This window comes from Panthera onca, chromosome B2 (assembly GCF_046562875.1).
Source record: "Panthera onca isolate mPanOnc1 chromosome B2, mPanOnc1 haplotype 2, whole genome shotgun sequence".
Taxonomy (NCBI): Eukaryota; Metazoa; Chordata; class Mammalia; order Carnivora; family Felidae; genus Panthera; species Panthera onca.
Genome location: NC_138343.1, coordinates 15547866 through 15568592, shown reverse-complemented (window position 1 = coordinate 15568592; position 20727 = coordinate 15547866). Strand labels below are relative to the sequence as shown.

General features: G+C 49.1%; 1 protein-coding gene across 7 annotated transcripts in view; it reads left to right on the top strand.

Annotated features, from left to right (window-relative positions):
- The window catches only part of PHACTR1 (phosphatase and actin regulator 1), a 559123-nt gene that overhangs the window by 444270 nt on the left and 94126 nt on the right, over positions 1-20727 (top strand). For all 7 annotated transcript variants that reach the window (XM_078446629.2, XM_078446625.2, XM_078446624.2 and 4 more), the window contains one exon: positions 7409-7489. In XM_078446629.2, the coding sequence (XP_078302755.1) occupies positions 7409-7489 (81 nt within the window). The remainder of the gene's footprint in view (positions 1-7408; positions 7490-20727) is intronic.

Genomic DNA, 20727 nt, shown 5'->3' with positions numbered 1-20727 from the left:
TTGGCTTAGTTGTGATCATGTGCCATTCAAGGTCATGTACTACTCGTATTGCAAGACATCGCTCGTTTATCAAGTTAAAACCTATTAGAAATGTTTGCTCGTCTTGCGGAACCTCGCAGAACGAGTTACTCGCGATCTGGTAATTTTACTGTATGTGTGTGTGCGCACACATGCACAAAATAAAGTTACTTTTAACAGATTCTTCCAATCTGGCCATTCCGTAGGGAGAGCAGTCCACCCAAGATCAAGATGTCTGTTTGAAGTTCATTGATGTCAGGGAAGCATGGGATGGATCCTGGGCTTAGCGTACATCGTATGGATAGGGAGGCTAAGAGAATACACAAAGCGGGGTGCTGGAGAGCCGGCTTCCAGTTAACTATGGCACAGACCCCAGTGCTGGCTGGGAAGAAGAACTCACCAGAGCACTTAGACTGGAACCACCCCGTTGTTAGGGTCGGTCTCTGGGCTTCGTTGGAATTTACTGCCAAGGATCAGTGAGCTCTTCACCAGGCTCTGCATTTCTAAAGCATTTGCTTAAAAGGGCGCAGACTTCAGAACAAGAGGTTGGAGTGTAAAGCCTAGTTTTTCCTTTGTTTACAAGCCAGAGCAAGGACAGGTGTGGGGTTTTTTTGTTTGTTTTTGCTTTATTTATTTTGAGAGGGAGAGCGAGAGCACGAGCAGGGGAGGGGCAGAGAGTGGGAGAGAGAGAGGGAGAGAGATTGAGAATCCCACAGAGCCCGATGCGGGGCTTGAACTCACGGACCCGTGAGATCATGACGTGGGCGGAAATCAGGTGTCAGGCACTCAACCGACTGAGCTACCCAGGCGCCCCAGGATAGGTGTGTTTTGAGATGTAGCTTGTTATTGTTATTTAACATGTGGTGAGGCCAGCAGGTTGGAAGACAGCTGCCATTGAAAATATGGTTTGCTACACTCACAGAGCCCAAGAGAAAGGGCCGTGTGATGGGGGGCCTTGCGGAGAAGCACCGGGGTGGGTCAGGAGGCAGAAAGAGTGGGAGAAAAATGTGGGCAAGAGACTTTGGTGTATTTCCCACAGGAAAGAATGGTCAGTGTAATAAGCAAGCTTACCTGGCTGGTTTGAATAATTTCAGCAGGCTCTGGGGCACAGGGACCGTCTCCAGTTGTCTGGTACCAGGGCCTGGGGTGATTAGGGCAGGGGGAAGTGGCCTGTGTAGTAAGAGCCCCCTAAAGGAGGTAGTTGGGAGTGTGAGCTCTGGGTTGGTTGGTTTGCACGTGGAAGGTATGTTCACACAGGCTAGTCAGGTACTGTCTGTAGGAGTTGGCTAGTCCTGGAAGAGATAGTCTCTCCAGAATCAGCAGGACCCCAAGAGTTGTCTGAAAGTAATGTAGTATTGTGTGTGGAGCATATTCAGATAGAAGGGAAGGGGGGAAGGAGGGAAGGGAGGAAGGAAGAAAGGGGAGGGAAGGGAAGGAAAGGAAAGGAGAAAGGAAAGGGAACGAAGGAAGGAAGGAAAGAAAGGAAGGGAAGGGGAGGAAAGAAGGAAAGGAAAAGAGGGAAGGGAAGGGAAGGGGGGAAGGGGGGAAGGGGGGAAGGGAGAAAGGAAGAAAGGGGAGGGAAGGGAAGGAAAGGAAAGGAGAAAGGAAGGGAAGGGGAGGAAAGAAGGAAAGGAAAAGAGGGAAGGGAAGGGAAGGGGGGAAGGGGGGAAGGGAGAAAGGAAGAAAGGGGAGGGAAGGGAAGGAAAGGAAAGGAGAAAGGAAAGGGAACGAAGGAAGGAAGGAAAGAAAGGAAGGGAAGGGGAGGAAAGAAGGAAAGGAAAAGAGGGAAGGGAAGGGAAGGGGGGAAGGGGGGAAGGGAGGAAGGGAGGAAGGAAGAGAGGGGAGGGAAGGGAAGGAAAGGAAAGGAGGAAGGAAAGGAAGGGAAGGGGAGGAAAGGGAAGGGAAGAGGGGAAGGGAGGAAGGAAGAGAGGGGAGGGAAGGGAAGGAAAGGAAAGGAGGAAGGAAAGGAAGGGAAGGGGAGGAAAGGGAAGGGAAGAGGGGAAGGGAGGAAGGAAGAAAGGGGAGGGAAGGGAAGGAAAGGAAAGGAGAAAGGAAAGGGAACGAAGGAAGGAAAGAAAGGAAGGGAAGGGGAGGAAAGAAGGAAAGGAAAAGAGGGAAGGGAAGGGAAGGGGGGAAGGGGGGAAGGGAGGAAGGGAGGAAGGAAGAGAGGGGAGGGAAGGGAAGGAAAGGAAAGGAGGAAGGAAAGGAAGGGAAGGGGAGGAAAGGGAAGGGAAGAGGGGAAGGGAGGAAGGAAGAAAGGAGAGGGAAGGAAAGGAAAGGAAAGGAAAGGAGGAAGGAAAGGGAAGGAAAGGAAGGAAGGAAAGGAAAGAAGGGAAGGGAAGAGGGGAAGGGAGGAAGGAAGAAAGGGGAGGGAAGGGAAGGAAAGGAAAGGAGAAAGGAAAGGGAACGAAGGAAGGAAAAGAAGGAAGGGAAGGGGAGGAAAGAAGGAAAGGAAAAGAGGGAAGGGAAGAGGGGAAGGGAGGAAGGAAGAGAGGGGAGGGAAGGGAAGGAAAGGAAAGGAGGGAGGAAAGGGAAGGAAAGGAAGGAAGGAAAGGAAAGGGGAAGGGAGGAAGGAAGAAAGGAGAGGGAAGGAAAGGAAAGGAGGAAGGAAAGGGAAGGAGGAAGGAAAGGAAGGAAGGAAAGGAAGGAAGGAAAGGAAAGAAGGAAAGGAAAGAAGGGAAGGGAAGAGGGGAAGGGAGGAAGGAAGAAAGGGGAGGGAAGGGAAGGAAAGAAGGAAGGGAAGGAAGGGAAGGGAAGGAAGATACAGAAAGTAAAAGGACATGATTAATAGATGGTGATAAGGATGCAAGAGTTCTGCTTTTCAAGGTTTTCTGCATCTTTGCTATTAAGGCTGAATTTGCTGGCAGGCTTTGGAAGTCTTTCTTGGATATGCTAACCTTTGATGACGGTTTTGCGGGAGCCATTTGGGGTAAATTTTGGCACAGTAATTGTGAAGTCCCTCTTCTCTTCCTTTCAGGCAAGAAGGGTACTGGAAAGTTCTTTCTGTGTATTTGGATCTCAACTGATTCTTTATTGGTAACTTCCGCCCTTTCCCCCTTCAGTCTGTGTCTCTGGTTGGGCACAGAATTTTAGCCCAGGTGTCCCTGTGCTGGTTTTTGCATGTTCACTGGCTCATGCGATTTTGTGTTGGATGTTTCACTTGCCACAGGACCACCTCCAAAGCCTGTTACGGTGTGGTCCACTTACCGCCCAGAAAAGTGGTTCTTTTCTAAAGATCCGTGGAGTTGCATTGCCGCTATCTGAGCTGAATTTTCATTTTGGGGGGGGGGGGGGGGGGGTGGACTTAGATGCCTGCTTTTTCTATTTTGGTTCTGCTGGTTAGAGCTTTAGAAAAATGCTCTTAAAAGTTTACCTTGACATTTTTTTTAATGTTTATTTATTTTTGAGAGACAGTGTGAGCTGCGGAGGGTCAGAGGGAGAGGGAGACACAGAATCCGAAGCAGGCTCCAGGCTCTGAGCTGTCAGCACAGAGCCCAAAGTGGGGCTCAAACCCACGACCCACGTGATCATGACCTCAGCCGAAGTCTCATGACCTTAACCGACTGAGCCACCCAGGCACCCCCTGAGCAAGTTAATTTTACTGGGACTCAGGTCCCCCTGAAAAGTGGGACCTACTTCAGAGGATTGTGGTGGGGATTAATTCAAATAACATGACCCGCCGCCCTTCTCAAAATGATCTTGGTATCCCCTGTGGGCACGGTGTCCTGTCCTGGGAAATGGACAGACCCAAAGGATGAATAAGCCATCTCTTGCCAGAATGTCAATTAAACCTGGAAACTGGCTGGGGAGGGGAGGGGGATGTATTGTTTAAATACGAGCAGATCTGTTCCGTGAGCTCCACCTTGGTTCTTAAGGACAGGCTCGGTGTAGTCAAGAAATGGCACCTTTGGGGGACAGCCAGCTCCAGTCCTGCCCTCGGAGCCCCTGGCATTACTGCTTTGCCATTAGGAGCATGTCTGTGGACGAGTGTGAGCAGCACGGAAAAGAGTCCACCATAGTCCACGCCAGTATAGCTCAGTCTCAGTTAACCTCCCATCCTTGTTTTAGAAAGCATCCGGGTACGCTTCCCCGGCATGTCCTTGATATCACCTCTTGGGCATGGCCAACATTGGGATCGCCGTCTTCCCTACCAACCTGCTTCTCATCCTGTGTCCCCCCCACCTGAGCGATCAACAGCAGCGTCCATTCAGCGATGCACGTCAGGAACCAAGCAGTCGCCCCGGACCCCTCTCTTTCCTTCCCATCCTCAACGTGATGCCGAGGCAACGTTGCCCCCTTCCCGTGACTTGAATGCACCCTTTGCCTGCATCCCCGTCACCAGCGTTTTGGTGCAAGTGACCGTCACCTCCTGCCTTAGACGAGGTGATCCCCTAGAACTGGCCTCCCTCCAACCTGCTTCCCACATTGACGTGGGCATTGATCTTTCAGATACCCAACTCTGACCGTTTATTCCCATTGCCCTTAGAATAACATGGTCCGTGAGGCCCTGCGTGGCCCAGCACCCCCGCCCCCCGCCATCCCTCTGTCTGCATCTCGAGTCCTCTACCTGGTGCTGGTGGCTGCAGTAACATGGGTTGCTTTCTCTCCACCAATGGTGGCATGATTCCTCCATCGGGGGGGGGGGGGGGGGCAAGCAGTGCCCAGCTTGCTGTATGTCTGGAGTGTTCCCCTCAGCCCCTACGTGACTGCCCTTTGCCAAGATAACATGTGTTCACCTCTCAAATTCGGCCTGTGGGTCTCTTCCTCAGAAAAGCCTTTTCTCATGGCCCAGTGAGGGAGGCTATTGACCACACGTCGGGCAGGACGTGTCCCTTTCTTTAAACAGGACTTCCCTTAATTTGTAACCCTACATTAGGTGATACTATCTGATGACCGTCTGAACCACATCTTAGTCTGCCAACTCTGTGAAAGGAAGGACCGTCCCTTCGGTCACCATCGTCTCCAGCCCCTGGCAGAGTGCCTTTCGCCACGGGCAGGGGTCTGTCGTCCTTGAATGAGCACGCGTGACAGCCGAGGTCCGCGTGGTTGGCCTGGGAGCACCCACATTCTACGGAAAGTGCCACCGCAGTTCGCCAAGCCCATCTCTTTGCCCACCTTGCTGCAGATACTTCCTTTAATGCTGGGCGTCAGGTCCTTCCGCTGGGAAAAGCCCCCGGGAAGCCTCATTTTGTTTCAAAGAAATCTGTTCAATTTGTGCCTCAGTATAGGACGGGCCAAGCATCCCTTTCTGCGTGCCTCCCGCACGGCTTCACGTCACCCAGAGGATCTTTTCACAAAGTCCTTGCTTAAAAACCCTGCTTCACGTGGCCTATCCAGTCTTTTCCCACTGCACCACTAGCAAATCTTGGCTTAAAAGCAGGCGGAACTTCCTAACCTAGCTGCCCGCAGTTGTCTCTCCCTTCTCTGGAGGTTCCTCTTGGGCACAGAGAACGTCTCTCTACCCTCCTGCCACCTCATCATGCCGTCCGATATGAGTCCTAAAACTCCAGCCCCCAAAACAAGCCCTCCTCTGGTGACTGCTTCACCCACCTTTGTGGCGTGACCTTCGTACAGCCCTCCTGCCCTCACTTCGGGGGGGTATATATTTCTACGTTTCCATGTTATCATTAACCTGTTCTCAGTAAGCTATACATGAGTGCAGTCTAACCTGGGTTTTTTCTCTTGTCTCATATCCCTGAATTCACTAGATGTGAAGAGAACGTTAGAATATTTTAAAAATAGTAAGTCCCCAAATCTATAAAAAAGGGATTTTCAACCTTGATATGACCCAATAACCCAGTGAGCTTTTGATTCCAATATAGGTCTTCAGGTCCTACCCTGGACCTATTAAATCAGAGAAGCTGGGGCTGAGGTGTCAGTGTTTTCTCAGAGAGGCAAAGTGACTTGACCGAGGTCACACAGCTCGTAGGTGACAGCATCACAGTCCCCGTTTCCTTGCTTGCTTTCTAGCGTTTACTCATATTCTTTGGACTAAACTCTACTGAACTCTGTGTAATTAATCTGTATCTAAATTTGCATAAAATTTTCCTTATTTTATAACTGCCCCCCCCCATAACTGTGTCCAAAGGATGTGGAGAATCTCAAGGTGACAAAAGCAAACAAAAGAACGTCTCACCTCCTTTACCCACTGTTCGCCCAGAAACAGGGATGCCAGCTGCTGGGGGGGGGGGGGGGGCTCTCTCGCCCACTTCCGTGGGCTCTCCTGACCTGCCCAGCCTGGCCTTGAGCCACAAGCCTGCCCTTTGGGCGGCCACTCACTCTTCCACTCCTGGGCTGTGTTTTCACTCGAATTGCCCTCTGTCATGCCCACTGATCTGAGAGAAACGCTCCCTCTTCGCTCCTCCAGCCCCACCTGCCTGAGTGTTTGGCTCAGATGAGCAGCTGAGTCACGGTAGACGTGCATTTCATAACTGGGCAGCTCACGGGTCGCTTACCTGCTTGGGTTTGGAGCCTAAGAGAGGAGAGTGATGGGCATCTGTACCGTGGGGGTGGGGGTGGAGTCCCCCTAACACCTGCCTCCATTTCAACCCAGAGAGTTTACAGGAGATATTTTCAAACTTTTTTTTTTTAGTAGCTGGGAAGGAAAAGAAAAAATCCTCAGTGACATCTATATAATCGACATAATTTAAAAAAACAAAGAAAAGAAGGAAGGAAAGGAAGGGAAAGAAAGATGGAAAGGAAGGAAGGAAAGGAGGGAAGGAAAGGAATGGAAGGAAGGAAGGAAAGGAAGGAAGAGGAAAGGAAAGAAAAGGAAAGGAGGGAGGGAGGAAGGAAGGAAAGGAAGGAAGAGGAAAGGAAAGAAAAGGAAAGGAGGAAGGAAGGAAGGAAAGGAAGGAAGAGGAAAGGAAAGGGAAGGAAAGGAAAGGAAAGGAAACGAAGGAGGGAGGGAGGGAGGGAGGAAGGAAAGAAGGAAGGAAGGAAGGAGGGAAGGAAAAGCAATCCCACCTACGAGGAACGGCCCGAGTCAGGGAGATACGCTGTGACACACAAGTTGAGCCGACCTTGGAGGTAGCTTTCCTGACTTTGAATCCTGGCTCCTCTTCTCAGGAGTCTTGCGGCTCTGACGAGTTGTTGAATTTCTCTGTGCTACAGATTACAACGCCGTAAAGTGGGGTGAAATGAAATGAAATACAAGTGCCTACCCCTTAAGTAGTTTGAAGCTTGCTTTGAAGATTAAACGAAATAATCTGAGTGAAATGCTTGTTCTCCTGTCAAAAAATGTTAACAGGTCTCAGTAACTGACATTAATAAAACAGTAACTTACAGAAGCATCTCCAGATGTTACTTTTTAATACATATTAACATTTGATTCCTCTGAAAAAGTCTTTGTTACTGACCCACACTTGCTTCTCTGTGTTTTTGCTTGTAGCCCTGGAAAGGAAAATATCAATGAGGCAAAGCAGAGAGGAGCTTATAAAACGAGGGGTTCTGAAGGAAATCTATGATAAAGGTAAGGGGGACTGGTCCCCTCCACAGGGCCCAGAAAGCCACGTGTGGAATCTGTGTGCGTGTTTCTCGGAGTTGGGTTCCGTTTTCTGCGTCACTTTGTCAGGATTTGAACCTCTCACACCCCCGACGGTTCTGGAGAGAAAAGAGAATTTTGCAGACCGCTCCAAAGCTCTCAGTAGTATATCAGCAGAGAGAAATCAAGCTCCCTTTTTCTCACCATTGGAACTAAACCACGGGATGCTGTGAAAAAATGATGTGGCTGCAGGAATGATGCGGGTTACTGGTTGGGAGCCTGTGGGTGTTCGAATGCACACCGCTGGGGTGAAGTTAATTGCGGAGGCTCTTTCGGGCACTAGGGGTTCCCAAGACAAATGTTAAAAACCTACAGGCATCTAGAATTTCCTTAACAGATTTTTTTTTTTTTACTGACAGTCTGTCTTGCCACAATAAAAGAAGTCAAAGTGGCAAAAATTAGAAAATACGGCCGTACACCTAAGATATTTCAAATGATAATATCGACAGTAATACAGATGCTCTGTGAATGTATCCACAGGTGTTTCCCAGTGAATACTGTGTGTCTTTTGCTTATTGAATGACTGTCTTTAAATATAAATGTATGCAGTGGTTTTATATTAGGTATTCTTTATTTTTATTTTTTAACAGCTTTGCTTTTTTTTTTTTTTAATTTGTTAATTCTTATTTTTGAGAGAAAGAGAGACACAGAATGCATGTGGGGGAGGGGCAGAGAGAGAGGGAGACACAGAATCCGAAGCAGGCTCCAGGCTCTGAGCTGTCAGCACAGAGCCCGACGCGGGGCTCGAACTCACGGACCGCGAGATCGTGACCTGAGCTGAAGTTGGATGCTTCACCGACTGAGCCACCCAGGCACCCCAAAGAGCTTTGCTGTTTTTAATTAGGTTTCTCTCCTTCTCCGTCCCCCCACCTACTCTCTCTCCCCTCCCCTCCCCTCCTGTCCTCTCCTTCCTTTGCCTCTTTCCCTTCCACTCTCCCTGTTAAGACTCTTGGTGAAATGACAAACTGTCATCGTCCAATCTTGATACAGGAATCACCAGTAACTGTTTCAAGTCTTATCACTGTTTGAAACTGGTGTTAAACGGTGGGCCAGATTATTAACGCACATATTCTCCTCTAAAGAGGGATTCTGGGGCGCCTGGGTGGCTCAGTCGGTTAAGCGTCCGCCTTCGGCTCAGGTCGTGATCTCGCGGTTTGTGGGTTCCAGCCCTGCGTCGGGCTCCGTGCTGATGGCTCAGAGCCTAGAGCTGCTTCGGATTCTGTGTCTCCCTCTCTGTCTGCCCCTCTCCCACTTGGTCACGTGCGCACGCTCTCTCTCTCAAGAATAAATAAAGAACAAAAGAAAATTTTTTTAATGCCTGCTCAGATCCAGTTAAATGACCCCTTCCCCTCCCTCCTACCTTCCCGCAGCCCTTCTCTCTCTTCCTGTTAACCTTCAGGAATACTCAACAGAATATATTTAACTGTACTGCTTATTGTTCCCATCACACCCGATAACTGGGTTAGGGTAAGCATTGCCCAAGAAACTTCCGACGTAACCAAAGACGCCATGGGTCGTTGCAGCCAAAGCCTCGTTTTCTAGAGACAGAAATGGTGGCGTTGAGGCCGGGGCCTCAGATGGTTTTCCCGTTTGCTTCGTTGTGGGTGCTCAGTAGCGGGTAGTGCAGGAAAGGACCGGTTTAGCCTCCACTTGTTGGCACAGCTTCCCCACTCGTTTGTCTGTGCATTGTCTCTGTCTGTGCTCCTCTGTTTAGTTGTTGGCTGCCTTTCCTTGCTAGCGTGGACGCTCCAGGAGAACGCGGGCCTCAGAGGCTTACCGCCAGGCCCCCCAGCCTCCGATAGTGCTTGAGAGAGACAAGGCTCGCAAACGTATTTATCGTTTGGATGAAGGGAAGAGGAGAAGAAGAGAGGGACTAAAACTAGAAATCTGGTTGCACACAGAACATGCACAAGCTTGTATCTGCTCTGGGTTTTTTCCGATGGGAAGCATCCATTTGTGTCACCGCGGATGTTAATCTTGTTACCTCGTGTCGTATCAGCCGTGAGGGACGTGGGCCCTGTCGTCAGATTGCTGGTCCCACTCCAGTTCCACTCCTGACCAGCTGTGCAACCTCAGTCGCACTGCTTACCTTCTCTGGGCTTCTGTCTGAATTGGACGAAGACCGCGGGGATGATGTCGTGTCAGCGAGATTACGGAAGATGGCACCCGGACGTTGGTTTGCGAGGGCTGCCGTGACAGAGCGGCCCAGACTGAGTGGCTTACGCAACAGAGACGTGCTTTCTCACGGACCTGGAGACTGGAAGTCTGAGATCGTGACGTCAGCAGGACTGATTTCTGGAGTGGTCTCTCTGCTTGGCTTGCGGATGACTGCCTTCGCACGTGGCCCTTCCTCTTGCTCACACGCTCCTGGTGTCCCTTCCTCTTCACAGAAGGACGCCAGCCCTGTTGGATTAGGGCCCCACCCTTGTGACCTCATTTAACCTTCATTATCTCCTTAGAGGCCCTTTCTCCAAATACAGTCACATTGACCGCTTGGGCTTTGGCATGAATTTCGGAGGTGGGGGAGGGGATCCAGTCCAGTCCATAACAAACTGTAGAATGAGCTGTCATCCCATAAATGCTCAAGAAGTGTTAGCGTACCATCATGAGGGGTCGTCATCATCCTTTATAGGTTCTGAGACCCTTTACATGCCGCACCCTCAGTCGGCAGGCGCAAGGGTTAGGAAGGAACATCCCTGCCCCCTCTTACCTAGAGGTGCGGGGTCCGCCACCCCCTCCTACGGTGTGGGGCCACTGACACGAGACCGCCCGGCCCCTCTCTCACGCCTCCGCTTAGGGTTTCCTGTTCTCCTCCCCTCTCTAGGACATCACTCACCTTGCGGTAGCTGGGATCCTGGTGGGTAGAACGCATAAGACTCTATCGCCGCGACCCGAGGGAACAGCAAGTGGCAAAGGGACATTGCTCATTTTCCAAGTCGTGTGTTTCCAAGAGGCATTTCCTGGACTTGGAGCAAGCATTCCACGTTGCCTGGCTGGTGACGCCTCGTGCCGCCTTCCTGTGTTAGCTCACGGCACTCACGGGTCACCTGGCAGCGCGATGGGGTCCTCTGGGGAGGCACGGGCCCCGACAGCGGCCTGTTGGTTTGTAAATGACCGTGTCGGCCCATCGGGCCGCGCAGAGCCCACGAGGGCCGGCTTCTGTCCACACCGCGGCTACTCTCTGTCCGCGTGAGCTTGCTGATAACGGAGAGCCGTTTGTCCTTAGTTAGGTCGCTTTCCTCTTCTTCCACCTTCTTTACGCTATTGATTTTTGCTTAATAATACCCCACTTGTCCGTAGAAAGTGTAAACGTAACCCGTGGGGACGTGAGATTTATCAAGACGCGGGCAGGGCAGACTCAGAATCGATGAGGTTTTATTACCCTTGACGGTTCTCCTCAGAATCCTTTGCATTTTGCTTAGCGGGTTAAAAATCCCAAACTGGTGCATAAGAAGTCAAATCCGGCAAAACGAGAGCTGGGGTGGAAGAAGGAAAAGTATCTCAAATGCCTGCAGGAGTGAGGTCAGGAATCCTTCATTTAATTTTTTTTTTTAATCTTTATTTTTGAAAGAGAGACAGAGACAGAGTGTGAGCAGGGGGAGGGGCAGAGAGAGAGGGAGACCCAGAATCCGAAGCAGGATCCAGGCTCTGGGCTGTCAGTACAGAGCCCGACGCGGGGCTCGAACTCACAAACCGTGAGATCGTGACCTGAGCCCAAATCAAGAGCCAGATACTTAACCAACTAAGCCCCCCAGGTGTCCCTACATAGATAGTTGTTTGGTTGTTTTTGGTTGGTTTTTTTTTTTTTTAGTGTTTTTTATTTATTTTTGGAAGACTGCAAGCAGGGGAAGGGCAGAGCGTCTGAAGCGGGCTCTGTGCCGACAACAGCAAACCCGACATGGGGCCGGGACTCACGAACCGTGAGGTCATGACCTCAGCCGAAGTCCGGCGCTCAACCAACTGAGCCACCCAGGCGCCCCCGACCTAAAAGTTTAAAATCAGAGAAAATGGTTTATTCTCTGGGTATATGGAGGCCACGTGAGAAGGCAGGACACTTGCAAAACTACATAAAAAGATAAATTTTAGTTGTTAACCACGGTGTGGTAGGGATGTGAAATCGTACATTCTTTTTCTTCCGTTTTCCAAAATTTCCACAATATGGATGCAGCAAGTTGAGGGGGAACACAAGGTAAGCAATTAGAGGGGCCATTACCATTCCACTCATGGTGGAAAGTAATCTATAGTTTGATAGCTCATTTTTTAAAATGTTTATTTATTCTCGGGAGAGAGAGAGAGCATGCATGAGCATGGGAGGGGCAGAGAGAGGGACACAAACAGGCTCCAGGCTCCGAGCTGTCAGCACAGAGCCCGACGCGGGGCTCGAACTCAACATCCATGAGATCATGACCTGAGCCGAGGTCGGATACTTAACCGACTGAGCCACCCAGGCGCCCGTGATAGCCCATTTTTTAACTCTGTTTACCAACCTTGCGGCCTGTCTGTTTGAATCAGAAACTAAGGGTTCTCTTAGACTCCCTGGAACACCCCTTGGTTTATTCAGCAAATTGGCACTGAGGGCCCCCTCCGTGCCAGGTGGTCTCCCAGACCCTGAGCTACAGCGATCACCAAAAGAGCAAAATCCTAACCTTCTCAGAGTTTATGTTCTACAAAAAGAAATAGGAAGTAATTAAATACGCATAGGGTATATCATCAAGCAGTTGCAAGCTGTATGAAGAAAAACGAAGCGGCAGGGTAGAAAGATAAAGTCGTAAGGAGAGCCATGATTTAGACAAGTGCAGTCATGGAGGACTTCTGGAGGAGGTGATAGTGACACAGAGAAATTAAGTGCTCTGTGGCTGAAACCCACATTGGCCCTCCTGCCCTACTTCCACAAAATTGTAAATGGACTCAGTATGTTACTTTTAAAGCCTCTGTAGGGCATTTGCCTCTCTTGGTTTTCTGTAAATCAGAGCACATCGTCCCCTGCCCAGAGCCTGCAGTGGCTCCCCATTTCACTAGGAGATATTCCAAATCCCTGCGACAGCGTGCAAAGCCCTCTGCGATTTGCCCTCCAGCCCCTAAGTTTGCTTCAACTCCCTGGCCGTACCGCCTCATAACTACCTCTCGGTGACACATCTCTAGGCTCGCTTTCTAGCCCTCGAGGTTGACATTAGCCACTCCCTTTCCTGGAACCCTCTTCCCCCAGATAGCCATCCACATAGCTCCCCTCTTTTCAGGTCTTTGCTTAGATGTCACCTTCTCCTCGAAGCTCACCCTGCACCAACCAGATTTTACATGGCCACCTCCTTCCCTAGGTCCTGTGTCTCCTGCCCCTGCTCTGCTGTGTTCTGTCTTTTGTTAGTTTCTGTCTCTTACACCTTCAAACGGGCTCTAGAAGTAAGTTATTTATTGTGTTACCCTTTTTGCCATCTGTCTCTTCTCACTGAAATGGAAGTTCCACCAGGCGGGGTATCGGGTCTTGTCTGGTTTGTTCATGGATGGAGCCCGAGAGCCTCCAACAGCGCCTGGCACGTAGCTGATGCTCAGTAAACGTGTGTTGGGAGAACAGTACGTGCCAACCGGAAGCTGGCTCTCCAGGTTCACACCACTTGCTTTATTCGCTGTTGCTGGTGAACCTCCCAGTTCTCTGATCCCCCTTGTTTATTCAGCTTTGTGGTCCATGAAACTTTACGGCCAGTTATTTAAATAGGCAAGAACAGATTATGTATATTTATGTAGATGGGTGCTAAATACTCCACTTTCATATAGTGGCTTTTTAAAAAAACTTTTAACATTGATTTACTTTTGAGAGTGAGAGAGAGAGAGAGAACGCAAATGGGGAAGGGGCAGAGAGAGAGAGGGAGACACAGGATCTGAAACAGGCTCCAGGCTCTGAGCTGTCAGCACAGAGCCAGGCGTGGGGCTCGAACTCCCAAAATGTGAGATCATGACCTGAGCCGAAGTCGGACACTTAACTGACTGAGCCACCCAGGTGCCCCAGCATATAGTGGCTTTTAAGTGTTAAGGAGAAACATATCCTGACAACGGTGAACGGTTTGGCCGTTAGTAAAATGGTGATGATATTTCTCTGACTTAGGAAGGCTCTCAGGAGGTCACCTGGTGTCCCTAGTGTTACTTTTCCAAAATAAAGATGAAGCAGGGGAGGCCACTTATTACCTTGTGGAACGGCACGCGGCCAGTGGGCGTGCACTCTTAAAACCCCCGCTAAGACTGTGTGTCCTCCGTTGAAATTTACAGGAACACCGAAAAACTTTGTTGTAACATGTTGCCAGTTGGTAGTCAGACGATCTGAGTAAGTCGTGCTGTTAGCGCCGTTGAAAATAATCTCTGCAAAGAAACATAATGCGGGATTTAAAGGATGTTAGGGTCAGGACACCTGGGTGGCTCAGTCGGTTAAGCATCTACCTTCAGCTTAGGTCATGACCTCACAGTTTAGGAGTTCGAGCCCCCACGCCAGGCGCTGTGCTGACAGCTTAGAGACTGGAGCCTGCTTTGGATTCTGTGTTTCCTTCTCTCTGTGTCCCTCCCCCACGCTCGCTCGCTCTCTCTCTCGCTCTCTCAAAAAAAAAAAAAAAATTAAAATTAAAGAATGTTAGGGTTAATAGTGGCGACTGTAGTGGATTTTCCCGGGAAACCTCAGTCCTCCCTCAGGATCACCCTCTCCGTACAGGATGGGCGTGGGATGTATATGGCAGTTGTCAGGGGGGCAGGACAGGGAAAGGAGACCACCTCTCTGCTGTGGCATGATACATCGCGCCTGCATGGGACACACATCCACACCCTAAGGGGGAACAGGACACCAGAATGTGCAAGCAGGTAGCTCAGACCACGGCAGCTCTCCTGGGAGTCTCCACGGGGATCCCGCTGAGACCCCGGGAAGGAGAGGGCCCCCCAAGGAGAGGAAGGAAGAACAGGGCGGGGGGGGGGGGGCACGTCAGCAGAACAGACTGGGAGCATCTCTACTGCCCATTGTGTGCTGGGAATTAGAGATAACATTTCCCAGCACATAACAGAGTGCCCCGAAGTGTGCTCTCTTCCTTCACTGAGTGAGAGCGACATCGTGGAAGGTGTTATTTTTCATTATAAGCACAAAGAGAAGCTCCCTGAAATGGACAACTCTTTTATGCAAGAGGCTGCGTTTTCCCTTGTCTGGCATTCCAGAGAGAAAGAGAGAGAGACAGAGAGAGAGGCCTGATATTTACCTTAAAAGGTCCTCGTATTTTAAAAATAAAAATAAAAATTCTCCAGCGGATCAGAGGAGACCAAACTGTACTAGGCTCAGCCCTTCTTAAGTCCCGTGTTTCTCTGTAACCCGGGTGCGTATGCTTCCCAAGTCGGAGTTTGTGGGAACCGCTTTTCACAGCCTCTGCCAGGCACCGTTAATGGGTCACATCCTGAGATGTTCCCCGTGCCTCTTGTGGAAGTGGCATCTTCCGAAAGCTGTGTGTAGAGTAGCGGTGTGGAAATCAAAGGAGGGTTTACCTTCAGTATCAGCGACATGTAATTGCCCTCCTAGCACCTCCGAGCCCAGTACAGAGGAGTTTGCCCTAGCAGTTGGAAAGTGGTTTAAACAATAAAGAGTGCGCAGAAGTTGTGATCAAAATTCTCTTAAGTAATAAGGTTCTTTCAAAAAAAAAAAAAAAGTCACCATCCCAAGCCAGAAAACTACGGAAATTATTATTACAGCCATGAGCAACCATCCCCAGTATATGTACTCCTCTCTCGTGTGCTTGTTGATCACCTGTTACGTTGCAGGTGCCATTCTGGGCACCAGGAATACTAAGGAGGGACAAGCCAGACTCCCCTGGCTGACAGAACCCACAGTCCTGGGAGTAGGGTTCAGGCACTCAGCAGTCAGGGCAAGAACAGGATGTCTGGGGGCAAGGGAAGCATCACCCACCCACGTCTGGAGACTTAGGGAGGGCATCTTGGAAGGAGGGGTATCGCAGAGGAAACCTGAAGTGTGATGAGATTTATCCTAGGGAAGCTGGATGGGTAAGGGGAATGTCAGAAGGGGAGGAACTAGCCCCCGAGGAGACACCGAGCTGGGGAAAAGGGAGGGAGACAGAGTGTGTGTCCAGCACGTCTGTAAGATGAGGGGGAGTTGGGGCAGATGGTGCAGACAGGAAAATGATATTCATTGTTTGTGCTTTATCCTGAGAGCAGTGAGGGGCTTTGGAAGGGTTTGCTGCATGATCGGATTTGCAGCCTCATCGCTCTGCCTATAGGGAACCAGAACTTGGAGGGAGCCCAAGACATGAGTCAGGGTGGCCAGATAGTGACTGTTGCCGGGATCCAGTGACCTGATTGCGGGGGTGGGCAGAAATGGGGGTGGCTGGGGGAGAGGACAGATTGAAGAATTAGAGGAGATGGAATCAGGAGGGTCCTGATTTCGGAGAGTGAAGGAGAGGGGGTAACCGTGGCAGCTACTCAGGATTCTGCATTGGACAGAATCTGTGAGCAGATACAGGGACCATTCGCTGAGCTGGGGACCCAAGACCCAGTGAGCTTAAGACACAGAATATTGCCGTGGTTTGACCACACTGGGTGTGAGATACCCAAATGTCTAAATAGACTACTAAATATACAGATTGGAAAGCTCACGAGAGAGATCTGGGTTGGAAATGCAGGTTTGGAATAGTCGTATAAATAAATGGTCGTTAAGTCATGTGAGTTGACGATGGCTCTGGAAGAAGTTGGAGTAGGGGGACATAACTGGTCCTGATAGAAAACCCCATGGAACCCCAACATTAAATCATCTAGGAGTAAAGCAAAAATGGCCTGGGGTTAAGAAAGACCCTCAAAGACTGAGAAGTGGACAGAAAAATAGGAAGTAAACCAGAAATATGTATCAGTATGGAAGCCAAGACAAGGGGCAGTGGTTTGGGGGAAAATGGTCTGAAGTGTCGAATACAGACACGCCAAATAAGATAGGGTCCAAGAAGTGTCCGTTTGATTATTTTTATGCTGTTTAATTGTAGGCTTTTAAATGACCTGTGAAGCCAATGCGCGACCAACAGGGTGAACGTTAAAATGCTTCTGTTTCCGTTAACAAAAACTTAAGGAGGGTGAAGCGATAAGCAAAATCAGACCAACGGTCTTTGTTTGTTTTGTCCTCTATGGTATTCCTAATGCCTTGAGCAATGCTTGGCATTTCTTGGTGCTTATTTAATACTTTTTGCATGAATGAGTTGAGTGAGTGAATGAATCTCCCATTATAAAGCCCAGTAGTAGGACAGCTCTGAGGCTGGTTAATTCAGCAGTTCAATAACATGGCTAAGGGATGCCATCATCAGGCTGGACGCTTTGTGGTAACAACATGGCTGCACTAATTGCAGCATCACGTAGAGACACAGCGTCCGGAGGAAAGAGTGAGTGAATCAAGGGGCGCCTGGGTGGCTCGGTTGGTTAAGCGTCCGACTCTTGGTTTCGGCTCAGGTCACGACATCATGGTTCTTGAGTTTGTGGCCTGTATCGAGCTCCATGCTGCCTGCATGGAAACTGCTTTAGGTTCTCTCTCTCCCTCTCTGCCCCTCCTCAACTCACTCACTCACTCTCTTTCTCTCTCTCAAAATAAGTAAACAAAATTTAAGAAAAAAGAAAAGAAAGCCCTTCCTGATTTGCCTAGGACTTGCGTAGATGTAGACAAGTAAGCATTCAGCCTCGATCCCCATGTAAATATCTGCAAACCAGCAACACTCAGCTGGGAGATCTACACCCAGGATCCCGGTCCCCGCTCTCTCGTCTTCTGGGCATACAAGGCACAGGGAAACTTTTCATCTCCCAGGACTCGGCTTTCAGAATGCAACCCCAGGACCCTGACTGTTCCATCCCCTCCGGCAACCCTCCGTTTGTTCTCTGTGTTGAAGAGTCTCTTATGGTTTGCCTCCCTCTGTTCTTATCTTATTTTTCCTTCCCTTCCCAGCTCTGTTCATCTGTTTTTTTCCTCAAATTCCACATGAGTGAAATCCTATGATACCAGTCTTTCTCTGACTTATCTCACTTAGCACAATCCCCTCTCGTTCCATCCACATTGTTGCAAATGGCAGGATTTCATTCTTTTTCATCACTGAGTAGTGCTCCATTCTCTCTCTCTCTCTCTCTCTCTCTCTCTCTCTCTCTCTCTCTCTCTTTCATTTGGGCTCTTTCCATGCTTTGGCTGTTATTGATAGCACTGCTATAAACATTGGGGTGCATGGGCCCCTCCAAATCAGAATTTTTGTATCCTTTGGATAGTGCCATTGCTGGGTCGTAGGGTAGTTCTATTTTCAGTTTTTTGAGGAACCTCCATACGGTTCTCCAGAGCGGCTGCACCAGCATACATTCCCACCAGCAGTGCAAGAGGATTCCCCTTTCTCCGCATCCTCGCCCAAATCTCTTGTTTTCTGTGTTGTTAGTTCTAGTCATTCTGACAGGTGTGAGGTGGTATCTCATTGTGGTTTTGATTAGTATTTCCCTGATGATGAGTGATGTTGAGCATCTTTTCATGGGTTGTCAGCCATCTGGATGTCTTGTTTGGAAAAGTGTCTGTTCACGTCTTCTGCCCATTTCTTCACTGGGTTGTTTGTTTTTTGGGTGTTGAGTTTGGTAAGCTCTTCTTCTTAGATGGCTGCCTTGCCCCAGTTGCCTTCCCTTCACTGGAGCCTAGACTCCCCCTAGTGCCACCGGGAGAGCTGAGATTCCGTTGTGAGGTTTTAGGACTTCTCCGAAGGCCATGCCCACCTCTGTAGCTCTTGGCTGCCGGTCTCAGGGCTCCTGCCATCCACACGTGCCCCAGAGCGTGTCTTCACTCGCCAGCCCTCTCTTAATTTCTCTGAAGGAAATATTACCCATCAAACTGACCACTTACTGCCATCTGGACCAGGTTAGCAACATCATTTTACCTTCCTGGTTCTGGAAATGGGCTCACTTTTGCATATTCATTAGGGCCATTATGGTGATTTTCAAGTGGGTTACGAGCAGTGCAGTTCAGTCGACTTTTCAGCCATAACAGAAATGTTTGTCATCATCTATCCTGGCCACCGCAGCAGCCTCCAGCCTCGCATGGTTATTGAGCACTTCAAGTGTGGCTGGTCTGACTGAGGGGAATTGCATTTTTGGTTTTATTGAGTTTTAACTAACTAAAAGTAGCCACATGTGGCCACGGGGTGCCCTTTTGGAGAACTGAGCTAGAGAAACAGAGCTACTTAGATCTAGAAGCCACTTGCATTTCCCTCCCCAGCTCGAGTCATTGAGGATTTTTTTAAAATCTCAGCTTCTGGTTCCCACCTGGCCTGCTCCAGTAACCATGCAAGGCCTTTGCACGGCGCGGCATGATTCTGTGAGAGTCACGTGATTGTATAATAGCATAGGAGAGAAACGGTGACATCCCATTCATTTTATATTCAATCCCTGCCCCAGTTGCTTTTTTTTTTTTTTTTTTTTTTTGGTATCCAAATGCTCAGGAAGAGCAAGATGGTAAATCCCCTTCTAGCTACAAACCTTGGGGCCCGAGTCGTTGTTTGCAAATAGTGGTCGGAGCCATGATACTTCATCAGGATAGATGATGTAAGAACGAGTGGGCTTTGGCATGAAGATGGGGGGAGAGGCAGAGTTATACCCAGTACAGATATAAGAAACAGCTCTGGGTGGGGGGACACCACAGCAATGACGCAACCATGCATTTGCAGTCCCGGCCAGCAACTGAGAATCCACATGAGCGATAGTTGGTTGACCATCCGGTCCAGTTCAGGCAGGAAACGCCGATAAATCCGACAGAAAACAGCTACAGAGACATGCAGCCCAAACAGGCTCCCCAAGGTCTGTGCCACTTTTGTGACAGGAAGTCATTGCACCTCATGTATTCAATGGTTTAGGCAAAGGCCTCTTAATCATTTTAAAATAGGATATCAAGTCCAGACCAGTAGCAACAACAGAAAAGCGAGGTGGTTCTCCAAGCACAAAAGCATGTGCCGCTCCATTCCATGTATGAAATTGTCCAGAGTATCACAGAACCAATTAGATTCTGAGATTGGAATACATCGTGTACAGATTTGCAAGGTGATAGGTTCAAAAGGATTCCGAGTTATGAAGATGCTTGTATCAGACAAAGGAGCCTCATGGCTTTTGCAAAATTGTTCCTCTGTATAAGCTGGCCAGAATAATCCAAAGACTTCTAGCTGTAAGCAGAGATAAAGTAGAAGATTCTTGTAAATTCCTAAAATACAGGTTCCCCGATCCTACAGACTCCTGAAGTGTTTGTCTTAAGTCCTGGTGATACACAGAGACTTTTAAACACACACACTCAAAATGACTGGTCCATGGTGGACAAGAAAACCCACCAGAAGAGAGAGAGAAGAGACTCTAGGGTTTTTGTTCTGGCAAAGAAGAGGTTCAAGCCTTTTTAAATGCTCAGGAATCCAGTGCATTCGTTCCCAAACAGGCAGTGTTTAATAGGAATGTATTTCTTGCTGTGTATGTTTAAAGTTCTACAAAATGTTATCTGTAGCACCGTTTAGTTTAATTACAGCTATTCCCTGAACTCAGGCAAACTGAAGAAAATAATCTCCAACGAAAGTTGACAAATGCCAGGGGAGCCATTTCTGACTTCTTAGGTTTAAGGCTTTTAACCTTTCAATAAAACCCTTAGATAAATTATTTCTTAGCTAACTGTTGCTTGGCAGATCATCTGACCAGGAGAGCAGCTAGTGGCTTTGACTTGCAATGATCTAAAAGGTTATTGGGATTAACGGAAGCTTTGCCAAAAGCCTCTATGTTGTTCTAAAGTGAAACCTTTGGGGGTTTCAAAACAATGGCTCTACCCCCTTCGTGGGTGGATTTTTCCCTACTCTAGTGGAAAAAAATATATCAGTGTCAAAAAAAAAAAGATGTTGATGAAGTCTGTGTTTCGTGGCTTATTAATATTAGGTCCACCACCCGAGAAACATTTCTTGGAAAAGCACCTTCACGTTGAACTCATCAGCCACTCGGCGCAGGTGCCTTTTTGGGTCAAAGAGCATGTCTGGGGAGCTAGAATGAGAACATGGCATAGACTGAACAATAGCTCTGGTCTCAAAGGGGAAAAAACAGGAAATGCTTGCATTAGGCTCCTCGTACGTACGTGTCTTCACAAAGGTAATGATTTGCTGTAATGTACGTAGCTTTGC